At 41.2% G+C, this 22,448-nt stretch overlaps 1 protein-coding gene across 3 annotated transcripts in view; it reads left to right on the top strand.

Annotated features, from left to right (window-relative positions):
- The first annotated feature begins 18,238 nt into the window (after positions 1-18,238).
- The window catches only part of opcml (opioid binding protein/cell adhesion molecule-like), a 1,180,460-nt gene continuing 1,176,250 nt past the window's right edge, over positions 18,239-22,448 (top strand). For 2 of the 3 annotated variants that reach the window (XM_034178873.1, XM_034178872.1), the window contains exon 1: positions 18,240-18,547. In XM_034178873.1, coding sequence (XP_034034764.1) covers positions 18,501-18,547 — 47 coding nt within the window. In that variant the 5' untranslated portion in view covers positions 18,240-18,500. Of the gene's footprint in view, positions 18,548-22,448 lie in introns of all 3 variants that reach the window. The other variant, XM_034178871.1, reaches the window with a different exon arrangement.

Here is a 22,448-nt window from a genome sequence, read left to right as displayed (position 1 = left end):
GTGCCAGTACATTGTGAGTGCCGATCCCAATCCCAAATAAATGAGAAGGGTTGGGTCAGGAAGGGCATCCGGCATAAAACAAGCCAACCCAACTATGCAGACTAAGACTCGAATTTCCATACCGGATCGGTTGAAGCCCGGGTTAACAATGTCCGCCATCGATGCTCTTGCCCAACAGGGTGCCGGTGGAAATTGGGCTACTGCTGGGTGAAGACAAAGAAGAGGAGGAGAATGTGTCCATAGACAGCGGGAGAAGAGGAAAATGAGAAGGGTGGAAATGAGAGTGGGGACTTTGAATGTTGGTAGTATGACTGGTAAAGGGAGAGAGCTGGCTGATGTAATGGAGAGGAGAAAGGCAGACATATTGTGTGTGCAAGAGACCAAGTGGAAGGGAAGTAAGAGCAGGAGCATCGGCGGTGGGTTCACGTTGTACAATGGTGAGGATAGGAAGAGAAATGGTGTTGGGGTCATTTTAAAGGAAGAGTATGTTAAAAGTGTGTTGGAGGTTAAGCGATTGTCTGACAGGGTGATGAGTGTGAAGTTAGAAATTGAAGGGGTGATGATGAATATCATCAGTGCATATGCCCCACAGGTAGGTTGTGAGATGAAGGAGAAAGAAGATTTCTGGAGTGTGTTAGATGAGGTGGTGAGAGTGTGCTCAAGCATGAAAGAGTGGTGATAGGACCAGACTTCAGTGGGCATGTTGGTGAAGGAACAGAGGTGATGAGGAAGTAATGGGTAGATATGGTATCAAGGGCAGGAATGTGGCCGGTCAGATGGTAGTTGATTTTGCAAAAAGGATGGAAATGGCTGTGGTGAATATCTACTTTAAGAAAAGGGAGGAGCACAGGGTAACATATAAGAGTGGAGGAAGGTGCACACAGGTGGAATACATTCTTTATAGGAGATGCAAGCTAAAAGAAATCAGAGACTGTAAGGTGGTGGCAGGAGAGAGTGTCGATAGACAGCATAGGATGGTTGTTTGTAGGATGACTTAGAGGTAAAGAAGAAGATAGTGAGAGCTCAACAAAGGATCAGATGGTGGAAGCTGAAGGAGGAAGACTGTGTGAAATTTAGTGAGCAGGTGAGAGAGGCACTGGTTGGAGGGGAAGCAATTTTGGACAACTGGAAAACTACTGTAGAGGTGGTGAGGCAGACAGCTAGGAAAGTACTGGGTAGGGATGGTTATTGATAAGATTTTATCTCGCTCAATAACAATACTGATTCCGCTTATTGGTCCGATTCCTTATCAATTCTCTTATCGACACCTGCGAATTTTCTGTGTGCTACAAGTAGTCTTTACAGGTTTTCTATGTCAGCAACATTTTATTGAATCTTAAAGTAAATAAATATGAAATTGGTCACTGGATCTTTGATCTCTGGACATAAATAGAAATAAGCAAAATCTGTAGTTTTTGTCAAAAGCATTTCCTTTCAGACATTAATGGCATGGATGTCTCTCCATATGTCTGAGCTCAGCTCAGCTGGCTGCTGGGGTCTGCAGGTCTGGAGCCATAAAGTCTTGGGCTGCTGCACATCAGCGCAGGACATCTCATTTTTGGTGGAAAAAAAAACTAATTTTGATCAATTGCAATTTGCTTGTATTATGTTTGGAAACAGGTGTCATTTGATTTAAACGGTGATTCGCTTTGAAGTTATACATTCCGAGCGGACTCGACTCAGAGAGCGGTGCAGCGTTTGAAGTAACGGAACGGAGGATGATTCTCATTTCTTTCTTGCAACAAGACAGGAGTCCCTGTTAGTCACTTTAATCTGCAGAATCTGTTTAATGATTCCCTTATCGGTCCTTCAGAGCGGCCATTGTTTTGAGGGTGTTTGTTGGGAAAATGATCATTTCTCTACATTGATTGCAGACCCTGCAGTGGGTCTGTAATCAACCGTTTCTGTAGCATGGCTTTGCGTGGAACCTTGAACCAATGAAGTAGTGCTTCAATTTGCTGCTTTGTTGGTTCAGTTTCGCTCCTCTTCAGAAGCGGCAACTCCGCTTCTTAATCCCTGTTGAATACTGAGATATTAAATAACAATATTTCAGGAAGAAGGTATTCTGGGTTCATCCATCACAAATAAGGTTCTGACGGATGTGAAGGAGAAGGAGAAAAGGACTTTTACCAATTGGCCAGACAAAGGGACACAGCTGGAAAGGATGTGCAGCAGGTTAGGGTGGTAAAAGATGTACATGGTAATGTACTGAAAATGAGGAGAGTGTGTTGAGAAGGTGGAGGGAATATTTTGAGGAGTTGATGAATGAAGAAAATGAGCAAGAGAAAAGGCTGGATGATGTGGTGAGAGTAAGTCAGGAAATACAAGAGATTAGTGAGAAAGAAGTGAGGGCTGCTATGAAGAGGATGAAGAGTGGAAAGGCAGTTGGCCCAGATGACATTCCAGTGGAGGCATGGAAACGTCTTGGAGAGATGGCAGTGGAGGTTCCAACCAGATTGTTTAGTAAAATCTTGGAAAGTGAAAGGAATCCTGAGTAGTGGAGATGAAGTGTGCTGCTTCCTATTTTCAAGAACAAGGGTGATGTACAGAGCTGCAGTAACTACAGAGGCATAAAGTTGATCAGCCACAGCATGAAGTCATGGGAAAGAGTAGTAGAAGCTAGGCTTAGAAAAGGTGAAGATCTGTGAGCAGCAATATGGTTTCCTGTTGAGAAAGAGCGCGGCAGATGCAATGTTTGCTCTGAGAATACTGTTGGAGACGTACAGAGAAGGCCAGAAAGAGTTACACTGTGTGTTTGTGGACTTAGAAAAAGCTTATGATAGGGTGTCAAGAGAAGACCTATAGCATTGTATGAGGAAGTCTGGAGTGGCAGAGAAGTATGTTAGGGTAGTGCAGGGCATGTACAAGAATAGTGTGACAGCAATGAGATGTGCAGTAGGAATGAAAGGCTCATTCAAGGTGGAGGTGGGATTACACCAAGGATCGGCTCTGAGTCCTTTCTTGTTCGCAGTGGTGATGGACAGGCTGACAGATGAGATCAGACAGGAGTCTCCATGGACTATGATGTTTGCAGATGACATTGTGATCTGTCGTGAGAGTAGAGAGCAATAGTCTGGAGAGGTGGAGATATGCTTTGGAGAGCAGAGGAATGAAAGTCAGTAGGAGTAAGACTGAATACATGTGTGTGAATGAGAGGGAGCTCAGTGGAATAGTACAGTTACAAGGAGTAGAAGTGGTGAAAGTAGATGAGCAGAGGCGATTTTAGACTTCCAGTTTTAGGGGTGCTTAGCACATTTTTTAAATTTTTACAATCTAGATGTCCAGAAATACAATTTCCCATGATTTCAGAGTGAAAACATTGCTTGTAAAAGCTGCATTCATTGTCAAAATGATAAAAAAAAATTAAAAAAAACACATATTAGCAATGGATAACGGCCCATACATAAAATTCCTGCATGTCCAGCTCTCCACAATTTCTCTGATACTTACTGGACTGGTAAGCATTGAAAGCCGAGATAGGCATGTCCAAACTTGTCCTCTGACACGCCGAAACGGAGGTGTTCCTTTGTCTCGCTTCCAAAGCGAATTGGTCTTTACGCGCGAAGCCTCTGCGCGGCTTTCCATGACAAAATATCTTGTTAAAAGTGAAATCTGCCGGAAAATGGCTGATGTCCAGCTCTTGTGATAACCAGAGAAAGAGCACACGACGGTCTCGTATCCACAGAGCCATCCGTTTAGAAATGGTCCGGTGGCTTGTGCCGCGTCGTTGCAGCTTGGAGCGCGGCGCGCCGAGCGTCCTTAAAGGGGTCCTTAAAGCTGTAGTAACAGTCCTTATTCTCTGTGAAGCCTGTAAAATTTTCACCTAAAGCCAGATAAATTTTTCGAATAGTTTTCAGGTGCCAGTCTCTAACAGCTTCTGAAAAAATTCTGATGGAAAAAAGTCCTTTTCATTCCGCCATTTCCAGACAATGAAAATCCGACGAGGGGGCGGGACCACTCCTTCCCAAGGCGTGCTCACAGGCGAATGATGTAACCGACAGGCGTGGAAAAACTCACGCATGCGCACGAGGGTTCAAGCTTGTCTGACGTAAAAACATATGAATTAAATCCATATATTTTTTGAAAAAAATAAAAAGGACCGTTACTTTATTGACAGACCTCGTATAACAAATAATTTAATCTCCTAATGTGGTGAGGGCAAATAGTAATTGCAATGTAGGAGCAGGTCTGAAATATTCAGAGGCTGAGTACAGTAGATTATCCTTGTTTTTATATTAATCTTTTGAGCCTATAGTTAGTGAAGATTTTTTTTTTTAATTTCATCTTAACAGATTATTATGTCATAGTACTTAGTACAGAACACTCACCCTGGTATCACTTTTCAGTTACATTTAGACAGTTTTAGGCATTACATAGATTGTGTGTTAGTTTTGGCTATTCATTTATTTATTCTACAAACTGATTGATGTCTTGGTATTTCTGGCAGCACGCACATCCACGTCGTAAGTCATAAAAATACAGTAGTTGCAGTTGTTATGATCAGTGAGGTTTAGTGCCGTGTGCAGGAGGACCTGGTTTAGCACAGCGACAGCAGCACTCCACTATAAGGCTGGATGGAGAACACAGATGGTATACTGCACATAAATGGGTTCAGGATAAGAAATATACGAATATGAATTATTTATTAAATTAACAGCAAACCATAGAAAGGACAGACAAGATCTAATTTGCTTTTGAAATAAATGCTCTGATATCCATCACTGCACTGCAGGTTTGGTTTGCCGCTTACTGCCAACAAATAAAAATACAAAATGAGTTTTATGATTTATGCCTTTTGAGAGGAATTTAAATTATTCACTTATTATCATGCTGTGCATTAAACTTTGTGGTAAAGTTTACTGTCTTAATTCTTAAATGCTTAGTTAAGCCCTTGGATTCACTAAAAGACCCAGAATTTAGGTGAAGTTGAGGCCGCGGCCCACTTCAATTACTAATAACATGAATTAAAAGAGTAAAAAGCGTAAATCAAAACTGCACCAGTATGCTAGCCATATGAAAGGGAAAATAAGTGCGTCTTAAGTCTGGACTTGAAAGTCTCCACAGAATCTGATTGTTTTATTGACGCAGGGAGATCATTCCACAGAACAGGGGCACGATAAGAGAAAGCTCTGTGACCCGCAGATTTCTTATTCACCTTAGGGACACAAAGTAGTCCTGCACCCTGAGAACGTAAAGCCGGGGCCGGTATGTAAGGTTTAATTAGGTCAGCTAGGTAGGGAGGTGCCAGTCCAAGAATAATTTTATAGGTTAGTAGCAGAACCTTAAAGGTGATAGAGAGAGGTTGAATGGGGCATTAATCCTTGTTCTGTGATGTGATATGTAGCCCCCCAAAAAATTGGTTGGGTCTGTAATGGCTCAGAACCTTCCTAAACGGCTCTTTGAAACAGCTATGTTACTATGCTGGGTTTAGAATGCCTCGTTTGCTTTTAATAGCGTCGTTTCTGAGCTTATTTGGCAACCTCATTGTGAAATGCACGTAGGTGTTGGCGCTTATCGGTTGCCGTTGTTTGATTGGCTGCCCTTGCTCTCACTGAATATGCCGCTAAGAGGATTAGGAAAGTCAACTTTTCAACTCAGAACAGAATGAAAATGATCGCTGATTCGCTCATTTCGCTGTCAATCAAAAATGGATTCAGCCTCAGACAGATCATCCAATCATCATGCAGAAGCTTGGTGTCCGGGCCAGCCGAGGCCAGCCCACTGCCCCATAGACCCCCAGACACGCAGAGCCTCTGATGGGCGGGATAAAGCCCAGTATTTATCCAATGACTCGTCTCGTTTTGCTGCACTTGTGTCGCTACTGAAGTCTGTGGACGACGGTTTAAAGCACTGTGAAGCTGCGGGTTTGAGTGAGAGGAAATCCGCGTCGTTATCAGTGATAAGAAAATGATTCTGAACAAAAGTTGAGCGCGTTGTAGCGAAAACGAGACGACAGTAATCTTCACTAACTTATTTAACAGATCACGTTTCAACATTGCTGTTGAGTGATAAATCTTGTTCCTCGCCCACCAACATGAAGTCAGCCAGAGGCTGACTGTGACATAAAGTCCAGTCACAAAATAATAATGATAATAAAAAAAAACAATCCGAAATAAATTTAAAACAAAAGAAAATGTGATACTTACAGGCTGTACTGACTGCTGGGGTTGATTTTGTCGCAAAGTCGGAACTGACCCTCTACTGAGTATTAAATGCAGACTGAAGCCAGCTCGAAATCGTGCAAGGTTTTTGAAACAGTCCTCCGTGAAATGCGCAGAGCAAAGAAATAGTCGGCGGTTGTATGTACTGGGGATGCGGTTAAAAATGAATAAAAGCCAGTGATCGCGTACATTGCTTTCCGTGGGAAGAATATGTAAAGATCAATCCATTTTTTTATATAGCGCCAAATCACAACACAACAGTTGCCCCAAGGCGCTTTATATTGTAAGCAAAATAATTATGTAAAACCCCAACGGTCAAAACGACCCCCTGTGAGCAAGCACTTGGCTACAGTGGGAAGGAAAAACTCCCTTTTAACAGGAAGAAACCTCCAGCAGAACCAGGCTCAGGGAGGGGCAGTCTTCTGCTGGGACTGGTTAGTCCATTATGACAGCCTGGGAAAGCACAATTGTAGCTCGCCATTGCTCCTCTTCCAGTGGTAGGAATGGGTGGGCACAACCTTATGAATAATTAATTTTGAAGGGGCGTGTGTGAAAGGGGGTGGGTGTGGGTGTGTGTGTGTGGGGGCTATTGGTGAAAAAGTGACATAACTTTTCTCTCAAAAACGGATTGGCCTGTTTTCTGGCGGCAATTCAAAAAAGGAGAAATACTTGAAATAGAGGTTCTGAAACTTGCTGGCACTTGGTGTGTATTCCCCACAGCGGGGAGACTCTGAACTAACACCAAAAACATGAAAAAGGTGATTTTGATTCTCTATCCCCTTTAAAATCTGATCTCACTGGGACAGGAAGCCAGTGAAGAGACACCAAAATGGGTGTAATGTGGTCAAACTTTCTGCTTCGTGTCAAAAGTCTGGCTGCAGCATTCTGAATGAAGAGAGTGCAGGCAGGGTGGAGTGGGTGGAGAAAGGTGGCAGGAGTGATCTATGACAGAAGAATATCAGCAAGAGTGAAGGGGAAAGTTTACAAGACAGTAGTGAGACCAGCTATGTTGTACGGCTTAGGGACGATGGTACTAGCAAAAAGACAGGAGGCAGAGCTGGAGGTGGCAGAACAGAAGTTGAGATTCTCTTTGGGAGTGACAAGAATGGACAGAATTAGTAATGAACATATCAGAACGACAGCTCAGGTGGGGCGGTTTGGAGACAAAGTCAGAGGGGTGAGATTGAGATGGTTTGGACATGTGCAGAGGAGGGACCCAGGGTATATAGGGAGAAGGATTCTCTCAAAAATTCTTGAAAGGGTAGTTGTAAAACAGCTAACTGATCATCTGCAGAGGAATGGTCTATTTGAAGAGTTTCAGTCAGGTTTTAGAATTCATCATAGTACAGAAACAGCATTAGTGAAGGTTACAAATGATCTTCTTATGGCCTCGGACAGTAGACTCATCTCTGTGCTTGTTCTGTTAGACCTCAGTGCTGCTTTTGATACTGTTGACCATAAAATTTTATTACAGAGATTAGAGCATGCCATAGGTATTAAAGGCATTGCGCTGCGGTGGTTTGAATCATATTTGTCTAATAGATTACAATTTGTTGATGTAAATGGGGAATCTTCTTCACAGACTAAAGTTAATTATGGAGTTCCACAAGGTTCTGTGCTAGGACCAATTTTATTCACTTTATACATGCTTCCCTTAGGCAGTATTATTAGACGGTATTGCTTAAATTTTCATTGTTACGCAGATGATACCCAGCTTTATCTATCCATGAAGCCAGAGGACACACACCAATTAGCTAAACTGCAGGATTGTCTTACAGACATAAAGACATGGATGACCTCTAATTTCCTGCTTTTAAACTCAGATAAAACTGAAGTTATTGTACTTGGCCCCACAAATCTTAGAAACATGGTGTCTAACCAGATCCTTACTCTGGATGGCATTACCCTGACCTCTAGTAATACTGTGAGAAATCTTGGAGTCATTTTTGATCAGGATATGTCATTCAAAGCGCATATTAAACAAATATGTAGGACTGCTTTTTTGCATTTACGCAATATCTCTAAAATCAGAAAGGTCTTGTCTCAGAGTGATGCTGAAAAACTAATTCATGCATTTATTTCCTCTAGGCTGGACTATTGTAATTCATTATTATCAGGTTGTCCTAAAAGTTCCCTAAAAAGCCTTCAGTTAATTCAAAATGCTGCAGCTAGAGTACTGACGGGGACTAGAAGGAGAGAGCATATCTCACCCATATTGGCCTCTCTTCATTGGCTTCCTGTTAATTGTAGAATAGAATTTAAAATTCTTCTTCTTACTTATAAGGTTTTGAATAATCAGGTCCCATCTTATCTTAGGGACCTCGTAGTACCATATCACCCCAATAGAGCGCTTCGCTCTCAGACTGCAGGCTTACTTGTAGTTCCTAGGGTTTGTAAGAGTAGAATGGGAGGCAGAGCCTTCAGCTTTCAGGCTCCTGTCCTGTGGAACCAGCTCCCAATTCAGATCAGGGAGACAGACACCCTCTCTACTTTTAAGATTAGGCTTAAAACTTTCCTTTTTGCTAATGCTTATAGTTAGGGCTGGATCAGGTGACCCTGAACCATCCCTTAGTTATGCTGCTATAGACGTAGACTGCTGGGGGGTTCCCATGATGCACTGTTTCTTTCTCTTTTTGCTCTGTATGCACCACTCTGCATTTAATCATTAGTGATCGATCTCTGCTCCCCTCCACAGCATGTCTTTTTCCTGGTTCTCTCCCTCAGCCCCAACCAGTCCCAGCAGAAGACTGCCCCTCCCTGAGCCTGGTTCTGCTGGAGGTTTCTTCCTGTTAAAAGGGAGTTTTTCCTTCCCACTGTAGCCAAGTGCTTGCTCACAGGGGGTCGTTTTGACCGTTGGGGTTTTACATAATTATTGTATGGCCTTGCCTTACAATATAAAGCGCCTTGGGGCAACTGTTTGTTGTGATTTGGCGCTATATAAAAAAATTGATTGATTGATTGAAGGATGCTGAGGATGGAGCTACCATGCAGGAGGAGAAGAGGGAGGCCAAAGAGGAGGTTTATGGATGTGCTGAGGGACATGCAGGTGGTTGGTGTGACAAAGGAAGATACAGAGGACAGGGTGAGATGGAAATGATTGATCTGCTGTGGCGACCCCTAACGGGAACAGCCGAAAGAAAAAGAAGAAGAAGAAGAAGAAGTGATTAATTGACTGGGCACAACAGGCAGCCCATTCCCACGTTTGGATTAATTCATGCCAACATTTTGATTCATTCATCCAATATTTTGATTAATTGGTTTCTTGGTTTTGAATAATCACAGGCACAAGATAAAACTCATTTGTTCTCACATTTAGATTAAAACCATGACATACTGACAGTGCATTTTAAGTGATCTTTGGTCAGCTTATGTGCTGCTGATTTGATCAATATTGGTTGTGGGAACATTGACAAAATCAAATCAAATGAAATCAGATCAATTTTATTTATATAGCGCCAAATCACAACAAACAGTTGCCCCAAGGCGTTTTATATTGTAAGGCAAAAGCCATACAATAATTACGGAAAAACCCCAATGGTCAAAAGAGATATTAAATAACAATATTTCAGGAAGAAGGTATTCTGGGTTCATCCATCACAAATAAGGTTTTGACAGATGAGTGTTTTATTGTTAAATGCACTCAGCAGTGAGCCGATGGATTGGGTGGGGGTGGGGTGGGGGGGGGGGGTGTTGGGGAATCAACCTGGCCCTAAATAAATTCTCCCGCTGAACTTGCATTGTTAAGGTCTTAACAAACTGGGTTAGAGAAATACAAATAATGTTAGATAATGTGTGTGTGTGTGTGTGTGTGTGTATCTGAAGTGGCCTCCAGACATGAACTTGGTACATGGCACATGCATGATGAAAGAGCAGTGCCATCATTTCTTTTTACCCCTATATTAAGCAGCACATTTTGTACTTTTGTAGAAGAACATGGACCTTAACATGGCGTGTGGGTGGAATGTGTGTGCGCCTTCACAAGCGATACACTGAGATCATCACATCTTGACAATTTCTGGAATTTATACCATTTTTTGTCACCTTCATCTCCGTGTACTCACAAATCCTGTGTTTTGCATTTGTATTTCCAGCACAATGAAATGTGTGAGGTGATGCCTCATTGGTGCTGCATTACTTACTGAAAAACAGGAATGTGTTATGCAGCAAATAAGAAACAAAAGACATGACATAAAGTACATCAGAAAAGCTCAGTAAAACAATTGCAACCATAAGAGCTGCACAATATTACCAAACAAGCTGACACACACACACACATATATATATATATATATATATATATATATATATATATATATATATATATATATATATATATATATATATATATATATATATATACAGTGCATCTGGAAAGTATTCACATTTTGTGATATTACAGCCTTATTATAAAATGGATGAAACACTTTTTTCTCAAAATTCTACATGCAATATGGCATAATGACAGATTTTGGCAGATTTATTAAAACTTAAAAAGCCTAAAAAAATCACATGGACATAAGTATTCACAGCCTTTGCCATGAAGCTCTAGAAGTCTAAACTGAGCGGCCTTAGTTAGGGAGGTGACCAAGAACCCAATGGTCATGTCAGACCTCCATCATTCCTCTGTGGAGAGAGGAGAACCTTGAAGGACAACCATCTCTGCAGCAATCCACCAATCAGGCCAGTATGGTAAGAGTGGCCAAACAGAAGTCACTCCTTCATAAAAGCACATGGCAGCCCACCTGGAGTTTGTCAAATGGCACCTGAAGAACTCTCAAACCATGAGAAACACAATTCTCTGGTCTGATGAGACAAAGATTGAACTCTTTGGCGTGAATGCCAGGCATCAAGTTTGGAAACCAGGCTCCAACCCTACAGTGAAGCATGGTGGTGGCAGCATCATGCTGTGGGGATGTTTTTCAGCAGCAGGAACTGGGAGACTAGTCAGGATTGAAGTAAAGATGAATGCAGCAATGTACAGAGACATCCTGGATGAAAACCTGCTCCTTTTTCAGGTTGTGGAAACAGCCAGAGTGTGACGTAGAAAACTACGCCCCCTTGATGCTTCCGAAGCGCAGCGTCTGACGTCACGACACGTTGGAAACACATCCGACAGATTGGGAAGCGTTGACGGATTGGCCTGATGTGTTCAATGTGAAAGGGCCTTTACTCTTTTACTACCTTGAAAAAAATGTGTCATCACCACCTCCTGCTGATGGGACAACTTGTCTCTTTTTAGTCAGGGGAGGCTCACTCTCTGACTTGCTGTCACTGGAGCTGACGATGGAGCAAGAGTTTTCCGAATCTCCCTCCCCCGCAGAATCCCCCATATCTACATTTTGTAGCATTTCCAGTGCATCTTTTACAGAAAATTGTCATCTAGAAGCCATTTAGAATGAATTGCGCGCCAGAGTGGTGGTTGCTAGGCAACGCTTGCACCCACACTCAGCCGCGGAAAAAATACAGTGCAAATAATAGGGTTGTCAAAATAGCGGCTGCGGTAGTTAGAGGTAGAAATACTTATATCTTCTTTTTCCTCTGTTTTTTCAATAGAGACACAGGAACAAACAGGACAAACATTTAGACAAAGTCAGGATGCCAGGAAGAGAATGGTTTTAATTAACCAGAGTTATGACAGGTCAAACTTTCAAAACTGTCAAATTGACTATTATTATTATTATTATTATCATTATTATTATTATAAATTGACTTTTATCACTTGTCGTTTGGACTATTGTAACTCCCTGTATTGCGGGCTTGATCAAATGTCCATTCATTGTCTGCAGTTGGTCCAAAACGCTCCAGCGCGGTTGCTTACAGGCACCAGAAAGCGGGACCACATAACTCCTGTACTGGCCTCTCTGCACTGGCTTCCAGTCAGTTACAGGATTCATTTTAAGTTGTTGTTGTTGGTTTTTAAATGTTTAAATGGATTGGCTCCCTCCTACCTCTCCAAGCTTCTGTCGGTTCATGCTGCAGGTCGAACTATGAGATCGGCCAATCACCTGACTCTGGAAGTGCCAAGATCCCGGCTGAAAACCAGGGGAGACCATGCATTTTCAGTGGCAGTGCCGAGACTCTGGAACGGGCTTCCTTTGAATGTTCGTATGGCCCCGTCTTTAAACATCTTCAAGTCTTTATTAAAATCTCATTTGTTTGCTCTGGCTTTCGACTCAAGCTAGTCGATTCCTGATTTAGTTATGATTATCATTTTAGCCATTTTGTTCATGTTTTGTTTTTTTATTATTACTATTATTATTTTTTGGGTGTGTGCAGCACTTTGGGCAGTTTTTCTGTATTAAATGTGCTATATAAATAAAATTGACATTGACATTGACTTGGTAGTTCTACTGTAGTTTAATGAGGTTTTAGCTGAGCACAATATTCTTGATAAATTTCAACTTGGGTTCCATCACTTGCACTCTACAGATACCACTTCTTAGAGTCTCAAATGATATTTTAATGCTCAGAGATGCTGGTAAATACTTGTTAGTTGTACTTTTGGATCTGTCTGCAGCTTTCGATACAGATTTTCATGCTGTGTTGTGTGTGAGACTAAAGTCATGGGTGGACATCTTTGGGTTGCCCAAGATTGGTTTTTATCTTGTCTTTCCAACAAGAGTTTCTCTGTTGCTGCAGCCAAGTATATGTCCTCATCTGCCTTTCTGTCCTCTGGTGTGCACCAGGGTTCTGTTCTAAGACCCATCAGACACGTTTTGAGCTTGTTAGATGAAGGCTCATATCTTTTTTGTCTTTATTTTAATCTTACTGTGAAGCACTTTGTGATTGTTTCTTTAAAGGTGCAATATAAATAAACTTTATTTGCTTGCCTGCTTTCTTAGTCCATTTTGCAATAAAGCTGTAACATAACAAAATGTGGAAAAAGTGAGGTGCTGTGAATACTTTTCAGATGCACTGCATATGGTGATGTGAAAAATACAGGAATTTTGATAACTTAATAACTTGAATATCCAAAAATGGAAAGAATGATTCATCGTAGAATGACTAGGGTGATTTTATAGGCGAATATGTCTGCACAGAAATTCTTCTTCTTTGAGCTGCTCCTGTTTAGGGGCTGCCACAGGAGATCGTCCATGTACGGTTCACCCCGTTCTCTGCATCTTCTGCTGTCTCACACATCATCTGCCTTTCCTCCCTCAACACTTCTGTAAACCTCCTCTGCCTTGTGGCTCCATCCTCAGCATCCTTCTCCCTATATACCCTGGATTCTTGGGTTGCTTGTGTTTGCGTCTTGCTCAGTGACCAAACCTTTTGAAAGCTGATGAATAAATATCCAGGGCAGAGTTCATATTTAATTACATTTTTATTTCTCAGTGCAAATTCTGGGATGAGGATCACCACCTCCAACTCTGAGACCATGGTCCTCTGTTAGAAAAAAGTGGATTGTCCCCAGGAGAGAATTGTTGCCCCAAGTTCGGAGCTTAATGGGTTAAGTAGCTCGGTGTCTTTTTCTTAAGGTAAGTTGGAATGTGAGATTGACAGAGCAATTTGTGCTGTGTATGATGTTTTGTGGATGCTATAATGAACCATAGTGGTGAAGAAAGAGCTGTCCCAGAAGTAGAGACTCCTGATTTACCAGTTGGTTTACACTCCTATCCTCATTTATGGTCATTAACTTTGGGTATTGGTCGAAAGAAAAAGCTCACCGATACAAGTGGAGGAAATGAGATTCCTCCATGCGGTACTTGGACTTACACTCTGGGATAAGGAGAGAAACTCGTCTATCCGGGATGGACTCTGAGTAGAGCCACTGCTTCATTGCATCAGAAGGAGCCAGCTGAGGTGGTTTGAACATCTAATGAGGGTATCTGTAGGGAGGTCTTTCAGCCACATTCAACTGAGATGAGGCCATGGAAAAGACCCAGAACACACGGGAGGGATTATATTTCCAAGATGGCTGTTGCCTTAGGATCCTCCAGGATAGGAAAGTGTGGGTTGAAAATGAATGAACAGATGATGCAAATTCTGTTGACAGTACAATAATAAACATAACATGAGGCAATCATTGCTTCAGATTTTTGAAATTTAGTCTGGTTTACTCACAGAGGATCACTGACATGACAAATGACATTAAGGCAATGGTTACAAGAGAGGGTGCCAGGAAGCCCCAGGAGTCCTGGAGGGGATTCCGTCAAAACCATGAACTGCAACACATTTGTTTTTAAGTTATTTGCTTGAAATGACAAGATTTCTTACAACATTAACACAAATCAGAGCTTACTCTCTGTGAGGAAAACTCTGAACCTACAGTTCAAAAAGACAAATAACTACAAAGAAATACAGCCATGGACATATGCTACCACTCAAACATTTAGACACACTTTCCCATTCAACTGAGCAATTATTCAAAAATAATAGTTACAAGATAGATTTGTTTCAGTTTGTTCAGTGTCAGATTTTCAGTGGGTCAACAGTTTGCATACACCAACATGAATGGCTCCTCAATAGCATGGAGGATTCTGGAAAAATTCAGAAACAGAAACCCTTTGAATAACTCTCAAAGGGTAACTTGAATGACTCTCTTAAGGAAGCCAAATGCCTTGTCATCTAATTATCGACACGCATGAATGGATGAATGAGATTCTGGAGCAGAGGAGGATTTTCTTAAAAAGAAGACCTGAAAGTTCACCTACAATTTGCCAGAAGGTGCATCTGAGATGCAAGCCTAGATTTGATGTTTTAGTGAAAGAAGACCATCATCTATACCACTTCATCATGAAGCTTTATAACTGGAAATACAAAACGCAGAATTTGCACTGTGCACAATTTCTTCAATCACAGCCACAGAAGCCTGAAACTTCTTCTGGGTCGTCTGGGTGTCTTGGTGTCTTTCCTCACTCTTCTCCTTCTTGCACAGTCACTCAGTTTTTGAGAACCGTCTACTCTACACAGATTTACCATAGAGTGACATACTGTTTGTATTTCTTCATAACTGATGTAAATAAAGTTCAAGACATATTCAATGACTTGGAAATGTTCATGTATCCATCCCCTGCTTGTTTGAATAAAACTAGCAATTAAACTGATCATTTACAGGTATTATACCAAAGGGGCTGATTACTTATGCAGCCCATCATCTTGGCTTTCATATTTTTAATTAATTTATATCAAGTTGTAGACATTTTTTTTCAGTTTGAGTCTAAGGAAGATAATTTAGAAATTTTTATATTGAGAAGCCTGACTTACTTTATGTATTTGAAACGCCATAAACAAATTAAAATGTGTGAAATACCAAGGGGCTGAATACTTTTGCAAATCACTGTAGTCCTGGAGATCAGCTGTGAACTTTTGTCTCCCATTTTAGAGTAATGGCTTTGTGTGTGCTCCATAGCCTAAGTCATGTTGCTAATATGCTAATAAGTGAAAATGACTATATATGTAAAGTCATATTCTCTTATTAGCATATTTATTAGGGCCATACTACAATATATTCATTTTGTCCACGTGAAATGCTGATTTTTCGCTGACATTTGAGCTTTGTTGCCTTTTTTTAAACAGGCAAAGTGCTTATGATTAATCCTGAAATTAAGAGGGAATGGTGTCGACAAGTAATGGCATGGAAATTTCTAAAAATTATCCCGCAACTATCCCGCAATGGTGAAGAATCTTTAAAAAAAAAATTCCTGGATCCGGATCGTGATCCAGATCCAGATCCACTAAAATTTAATCAGTTGTTCCTCTTGTCATTTCCAACCACTCCACAAAATTTCATCAAAATCTGTTCAAAACGTTTTGAGTTATCCTGCTGACAAACAGACAAACAAATGTGACCGAAAACATAACCTCCTTGGCGGAGGTAATTATAGTACCAATCAAACTGATTGGTATACACACACTGGCTACTGACACAACACAACTGAGAGTCCTTTCAAAGCTCCCACAGTTGATTAGCTCCATGGACAGCTCACCTTAAGAATCAAATAACACCATTCATACTTTTACAAACTGCTTCAGGAAGTGGACTAAATAAATCAAGACAGTCTTCTCTCTTAAGATCAGTCTGTATTGGGAAGCCCAGTTGAGATAGATTGGGTGCCTTCTACCCACATTGGGGGACCTTCATGGCTCTTACTCTCTCAGGAGATCCAACACCATCCTAAAGGACTCATCCCACCCTGGCCACTCTCTGTTTGAGGTACTGCCATCAGGCAGATGGTACAGGGCTATTGAAGCAAGTACAATTAGATTGAAAAAACAGTTTCTACCCAACTGCTGTTAGAGCTTTGAATGCCACTGAAACCAAATAGTCATGTCACATGCCACACTTGAAATGAGCGCAATATCCACTGCCACTAACATATCCACAGTTTTGTACATACTTTTCTCTTTTTTCTATATGCAAACACTTTTTTGTTACCATGTTATATTTTTTGTTTCTTTTTGTAATTTGTGCTCTGGACATACCTCTCTCATTTGGTTACATTTTATGTTTATTTTGCTTTTCTTCTCCAACCTTTCAAATCTGTGTATGGTTTACTCAGGTTTATATTTGCACTGAAAGGGTGCACCTTACCTTTCGTTGTACCTGTTAAGCTGGGCTTACACTGTGCAAGTTTTGGCTCTTTTGGAGCTGATTTTTCACTCATACAATTTTTTGGATCGCTTAATTGTGTGTCCTGCATCGTGTAGTACAGTATACATGGAGTAACAAGCTGTGCTTAACATCTCACCTCCCGTTTGACAATCGTATGGTCGGATGATCATCAAACCACTTTGATATTCTGGTTGGCCCTCGTGAGGGTATTGCGCTGTTGAAGCAGCGCTACGAGTGTCTACGTGCCGATTTACGCCAACCTCTCACACTGTGCGTGTGCAAACACCGACGTGGAAATGGAGAGAACATAAACAGTCATCATCTCTTTGGGAGAGCAGCTTCTGTTTCTTTTTTCCCAATTATTCTTCAACTCATGTAAAGTCTTGTATTATTATTATTTTTTTTTTTTTTGGTTAAAACTTTGTCTCCCATCCAGATTTTTTGTAAAAATAAGAAATGTAAATAAAGTTTGTTAAAAAAGAAAAAAGAAACATTTTGCTTCCGGAAACACGAGTCTGACGTGTGGTTTTTGAACGTACAATGTGAGTAATCAGATTGCATCAGATCTTCGGGCCGTATGGTGTGAGAATATAAATTGTGCGCTCTGAACTTTTACACCCTGCAGTTTGTTGTACAGTTTGAGTTGGAGCTGAGTACAACGTGTCTGCCCAGCTTTACAATGACAATAAAGAATCTGTATTTGAAGATGATTTCACAAGCTTTGCACAAATCACTTTCCTGGATGAAACAGCTCAACTTTCAGTGTAGAAATAAAAAAAAACGGCCTTGTGAGTGTCTTGTTTTGTGCAAATCACTTCATTACTTTGTGATCAATTCAAAATAAAATGAGAGACAAAACATTTTTGTGGAGTTTTCTCTTGACATTCTCTTATATTTACATGGATTCTGCTCAGATTCTGCCCCATTAGAACATATTTATTTTAAACTCAGACAATACTTTAGCAGAATGCCGATCAGACTTTAAAATGAATCACTCATCAGCTGTGATGGCTTTACCAAAAATAACAGTAAGGAATATTTGCAGAAGAATTTCATTACCCATGGAATGTCACCTCATTATGTTTCTTTTTCCACAAATGGGCTTCAACTGGATAGAGCAGTCCAAACTGTCAGCACACCACCGTGCCGCCAAACTCCCACAGCATCCCCATCCCTCATTAAAGTGCATTGTAAAATTTCACAAAAATTCCCCTTGAGATAATTATCGGAGAAATATCACAGTCTCTGACCGATTTTGGTGTCATTTATACTCTGGATATCAATCTTCCATAATCTTCGAATCCTGCTCGAGTTCTGTCAGAGGACAGAAAATGGGAAGCAGGGTTGAAGAGTCAAAGCAGCCACAGATCCAGAGTGGGGGGGGGGAGGAGAAAAAAAAACAGAGCTGGGACTGTTCATGGCTGACAGACAGAAGCTTCAGCCAATGTGAGCAGAATAGAAGCTGCCCTCCCTCTGATTTCTCCCCCCAGTCTTGCAGAGTGCTGGTCCCTGTGTGAGCTGGAGTACACGGAGGAGAGGCGGATAGAACACGGCGTGAGGAACCAGCATCGCTCTGAGTGTGTGTGCATGTGTGCACGTGTGGGTTCTGCCAACTACTTGCACTGGATTTAAAGCATCTTCTCTCCGACTGCAAGCGGGGATGAAAAACTATCCAAACTGACATTCGGGATAAACAAGCAAAGCAGGCAGCTGTGTATAGTTGGAGAATACAAAAGAGGGTCTATAAAACCAAAGGAGATCCCATCCAGCATGTATCACTCGCTATGTTTCATCATCCTGTCATGGGTGTTTGCTGTGCTGGTTTTTCCAGGTAAGAACTCTTCTGTTTCTTCTCTGTGACTCTGCACCAGGTGTAATTTGTGCTTCATACCCCCCCCCCCCCCCCCACACACACACACACACACCAACTACAAATCAAGGGTCATGGCACTGTTGTAAAGTTCAGAGGTTGTCAACTCTGTGTTGGCTCAATTTTGCCTCTGATTCGCCCACAATGAAAAAGAAAAACCATCACGTTGCACTGTACAGCCTGTAAAAGTGACTCATATTTTCCTAAATCACCTTCCATGTATAGTTTGAGAGAGTTACAAACGCAACAAAAGCTTCAAAATGCTTGGCTCACCTTGCAGTTGTCAATAAAATCACTGTTTTATCGACAACTGCAGAGGCACTTTGTTGCAAAACCAATTTCTGCTTGGTGCTGTTTGACAAAAAAAACATTGATCACCTAATCTCATTTACATCAATATTATTGAATGCTTGGGTCCACGGCGAGGTAACGATTGTACGTGTGAGCAACCAACGTGTTGATCACCTTTTTCATTACTTGCACACATGAGTACGTTGTGTTGATTGTCTGTTGATTGATGTTCTGTTCTATAATTTTGTCACTATTTATACACATAATCTGCAAGATACTTGATTGTGCAAAGTTTTTTTTTAAAGCTAGCATTACTCTTTAGAGCACTTTAAAATATTATACAAATAATATTACGAAGTATAAAGTTTTCCACAATAAATTTTCTCTAAATTTCATTATAAATTTCACTTGATTGGTTGCTTCAAATTATTTGGGCTGTGATTGTTGCAATGTATCAAATGGTGATTGTGTTTGTGATCAAATCAAATTTGAGGCAAGTGCAAAGAAGAGCGCCTCCTTCAGGACTGGAGTGTGGAAAAAACAGTGTGGAGACAAACTCTGGATGTATAATGTGAAGTTAAAGTAAAAATGAAAAATTCTTGGAGATGTAAAAAAAAAAAAAAACATCAATTCAACTAGAGTAAATTTGAAGCTTTTAATTTCCTTTTAATTGAATTTTGATTAGGCTGGTTTCCAGTACTTATTTTATGGACTTCGAATGGGTCTATGAACAAAAAGCAAAAACTACTTTTGAAGACACACATTCTTATTAATTAAATATGGGACTTCTTTTGTATTTATTTATTAAACATTTCCATAATATGGAAATTTAACCAAAGTGATTTCTGGTTGTTTTAAAAGGTAAATTGCAAGTATTATGTGCAGGTTGGCTGGCAATAAAGTGCTAGTGTCACATATATAAATATAACCTTTATCAAATGACAAAGGTATCACACATCATTATCCACAAGTCCTTATCTGAGTTTTTGAGGTTGTGCGGCACAGATTTGGATGTATTCCACGCTGGCTTCATTAGATGCATGGCACTTGTTTTGTAACTCAGAACTGGCGGAGCCGTCTCACACTGTGCTGCTGTGTAACAGATTGGCTCGACTGTCTGATAGTTATGGCAGCGCTGATGAATTTGATGGGTTGCCTTATTGCTCAGTGCGAGAGCTGATGACTTTTTTCACCTTTAGCAATCTATGGACATGACCACATTAACTCATTCTGAATTGAAAGTGCATGTCTTTCTCTTATGTTTCTGCCTTCTGTCCATGCTCGTTGATGCGGTCATCAGACACCGTGTAGGTGTGTTAGATATCAAGTTTGACATTGAAAAGGAAAATGGTGAGCCCAACAGAATTTGCAATTTTCCAACCCTGAAATTATGATGTACTCATACTATACATTTGCATCAGTTGCATGGGCATGTTTTTTTTTTTTTTTTCATTTCATATTTTTTCATGAACTTTATTCAAAAACATCTGTTTTTTCCCAGGATGGCACAGACATCAGCAACAATAAAAAATGGATCACAAGGATGTGGAAAAATATACAAATTTTCTGGTTGTGTAATATGATGCGTTCCTTAGGGACCCTTCACACATAGTACAAGTAAGTACTAATAAGGGTGAGTCACTGCGGGACAGCTCGTATGAGCGAACCACACAAACATCATGCCGAAGGGCAGGTGACGCTGTCGCGCAAGCAGCTGAGACATGTTTCACCACATCACGCCGCTGATGTGGAGAAAAATAAAATAAAACAAGCTGTATAATTAGTGAATATCACTGGGTTGATAGAAATAAAAAATAAAAGGGGACGCAATACAGAACCCCTTAGTTAAATAAAAAATAATTGCCACTCATGGGATTCGAACCTGTAAGCTCTGATTATCAGATGAAAACTTTACCACTGCACGATAATCACTGTCTTATAACAGGAGCATGAAATGGCTAAAATCAACAAGCAGATAAATGTATTTAAAAAAACAAAACGCTGTGATAACTGACCAAATGGCATTTGTTACGACGTATTTCTGCTGATACGCGACTGAAAGTGGCGTATTTGTCACACTGTTGGCTTGTCATATGCCCCTGCGGCACGGCACTCATAGGACACAAGTGTCCTGTCAGACAGACATGACATTCAGATCGCCTGCTGCATGTCCACATGAACTGACGGTCCATTCCAGCTGGAACAGCCTGTCAATGTGCACGCTCTACAGCCTGTTGTAAAAGTGAGATATGTTTTTATAAATGTCCACATGAGGACAACAGGCAGAGACACACATCACGGAGGAATGTAAGTTCATGTCCTTCTAAACACAGTAGGTGTTCTCCAGCTGGGACGTCCAGGAGCACAGATCACAACAGCAGCCATTGTGAGCAGACCCCCCCCCCCCCCCCCCCCCCCCCCCCCCCCAGTCCATTCAGCGTCCAGACAATGTATCACTCTGTGTTATGTGCTCAGGCACCTCCCTGTGGTGTGTGCACTCAGACCCTGCTGTCCGGACCCCATGTGATCAGATCTGTACATACATATCAACATTTTATGGAAGTGTGGCATGCATATTATTCTGAGTCCTTGTCAACCCTTGACGGATGTCAGAAATCTCGAATTGCTCTCTTATTTGTTCATTCATTCATTCATTTTATGCCACTTATCCGGGTTGTGATGGCAGTAGACCAAGCTGCTCACACCACACTTCTCTGTCCGCGCCAAATCTTTCAACTGAACGTGGAATTGAGCACAAATGCAGAAGTACCAAACTCCTTCCTGTTCATGCCCCTATTTATATTTGCAAAAGTATTCAAATAGGCCCTGGGGGATTCCCCTCTCTGTCTGGAATGATAACGGTAAGAAAGGCAGTTTAACAGAGTGTGAGCTACAGATGAAGTAGAGTACATGAAGTAAATGAAGTGGAGATGTGCAGGGATATTTTATTTGGTACCCTGTCAACCAGAATAAACCTAAAGCAGAAGCAGCGCACACACACACTGAAGGTAACTAGAATGAGGTGCGGCTGACAGTGTGTGACATCACAACTATACAAATATTAACAAAAAAAATTCATCATGTGATGGCGCCTTTATAGCAATATGTGTGCAGTAAATAGCTCCAATTACATTAGGGAAACTGGCTCTCACTGCAAATTGCACTTTAATGTTGGAATGTGATGTACCTAGATGACATTTGGATGATTCCATTCCACACTGGCACACTCCTGACTGGCACACTCCTGACCCATCAGCCAGCTCCTGTTGGAATGCCCCTGTTTCCAGGAAGCACAGCGTGGTCAGCACCTATATACTCACTGCACTGCACTCTAGGCCTACCGCAGTTCTGTACGCAACTCCAGTAACAGTGGCCTTGGTACACAAAATCGGTTTATGAGCCAATTATCGTTATTTGCAAGTAAATCGTTGCATTGTCTGATTACATACTCACCTAGGATTGCACCATTTGTAAGGTCCTCAAACAACGCTAATGCAGCACAGTGGGTTAGCAGTTAGCACTGTTGCATAAAAGCCTCACATTTCACTTTTGATACGTCTGAATTTTAGCG

This window comes from Thalassophryne amazonica, chromosome 9 (genome assembly GCF_902500255.1).
Source record: "Thalassophryne amazonica chromosome 9, fThaAma1.1, whole genome shotgun sequence".
NCBI lineage: Eukaryota > Metazoa > Chordata > Actinopteri > Batrachoidiformes > Batrachoididae > Thalassophryne > Thalassophryne amazonica.
The sequence above is the reverse complement of the archived record's forward strand: the minus strand, read 5'-3'. Positions and strand labels throughout refer to the sequence as shown.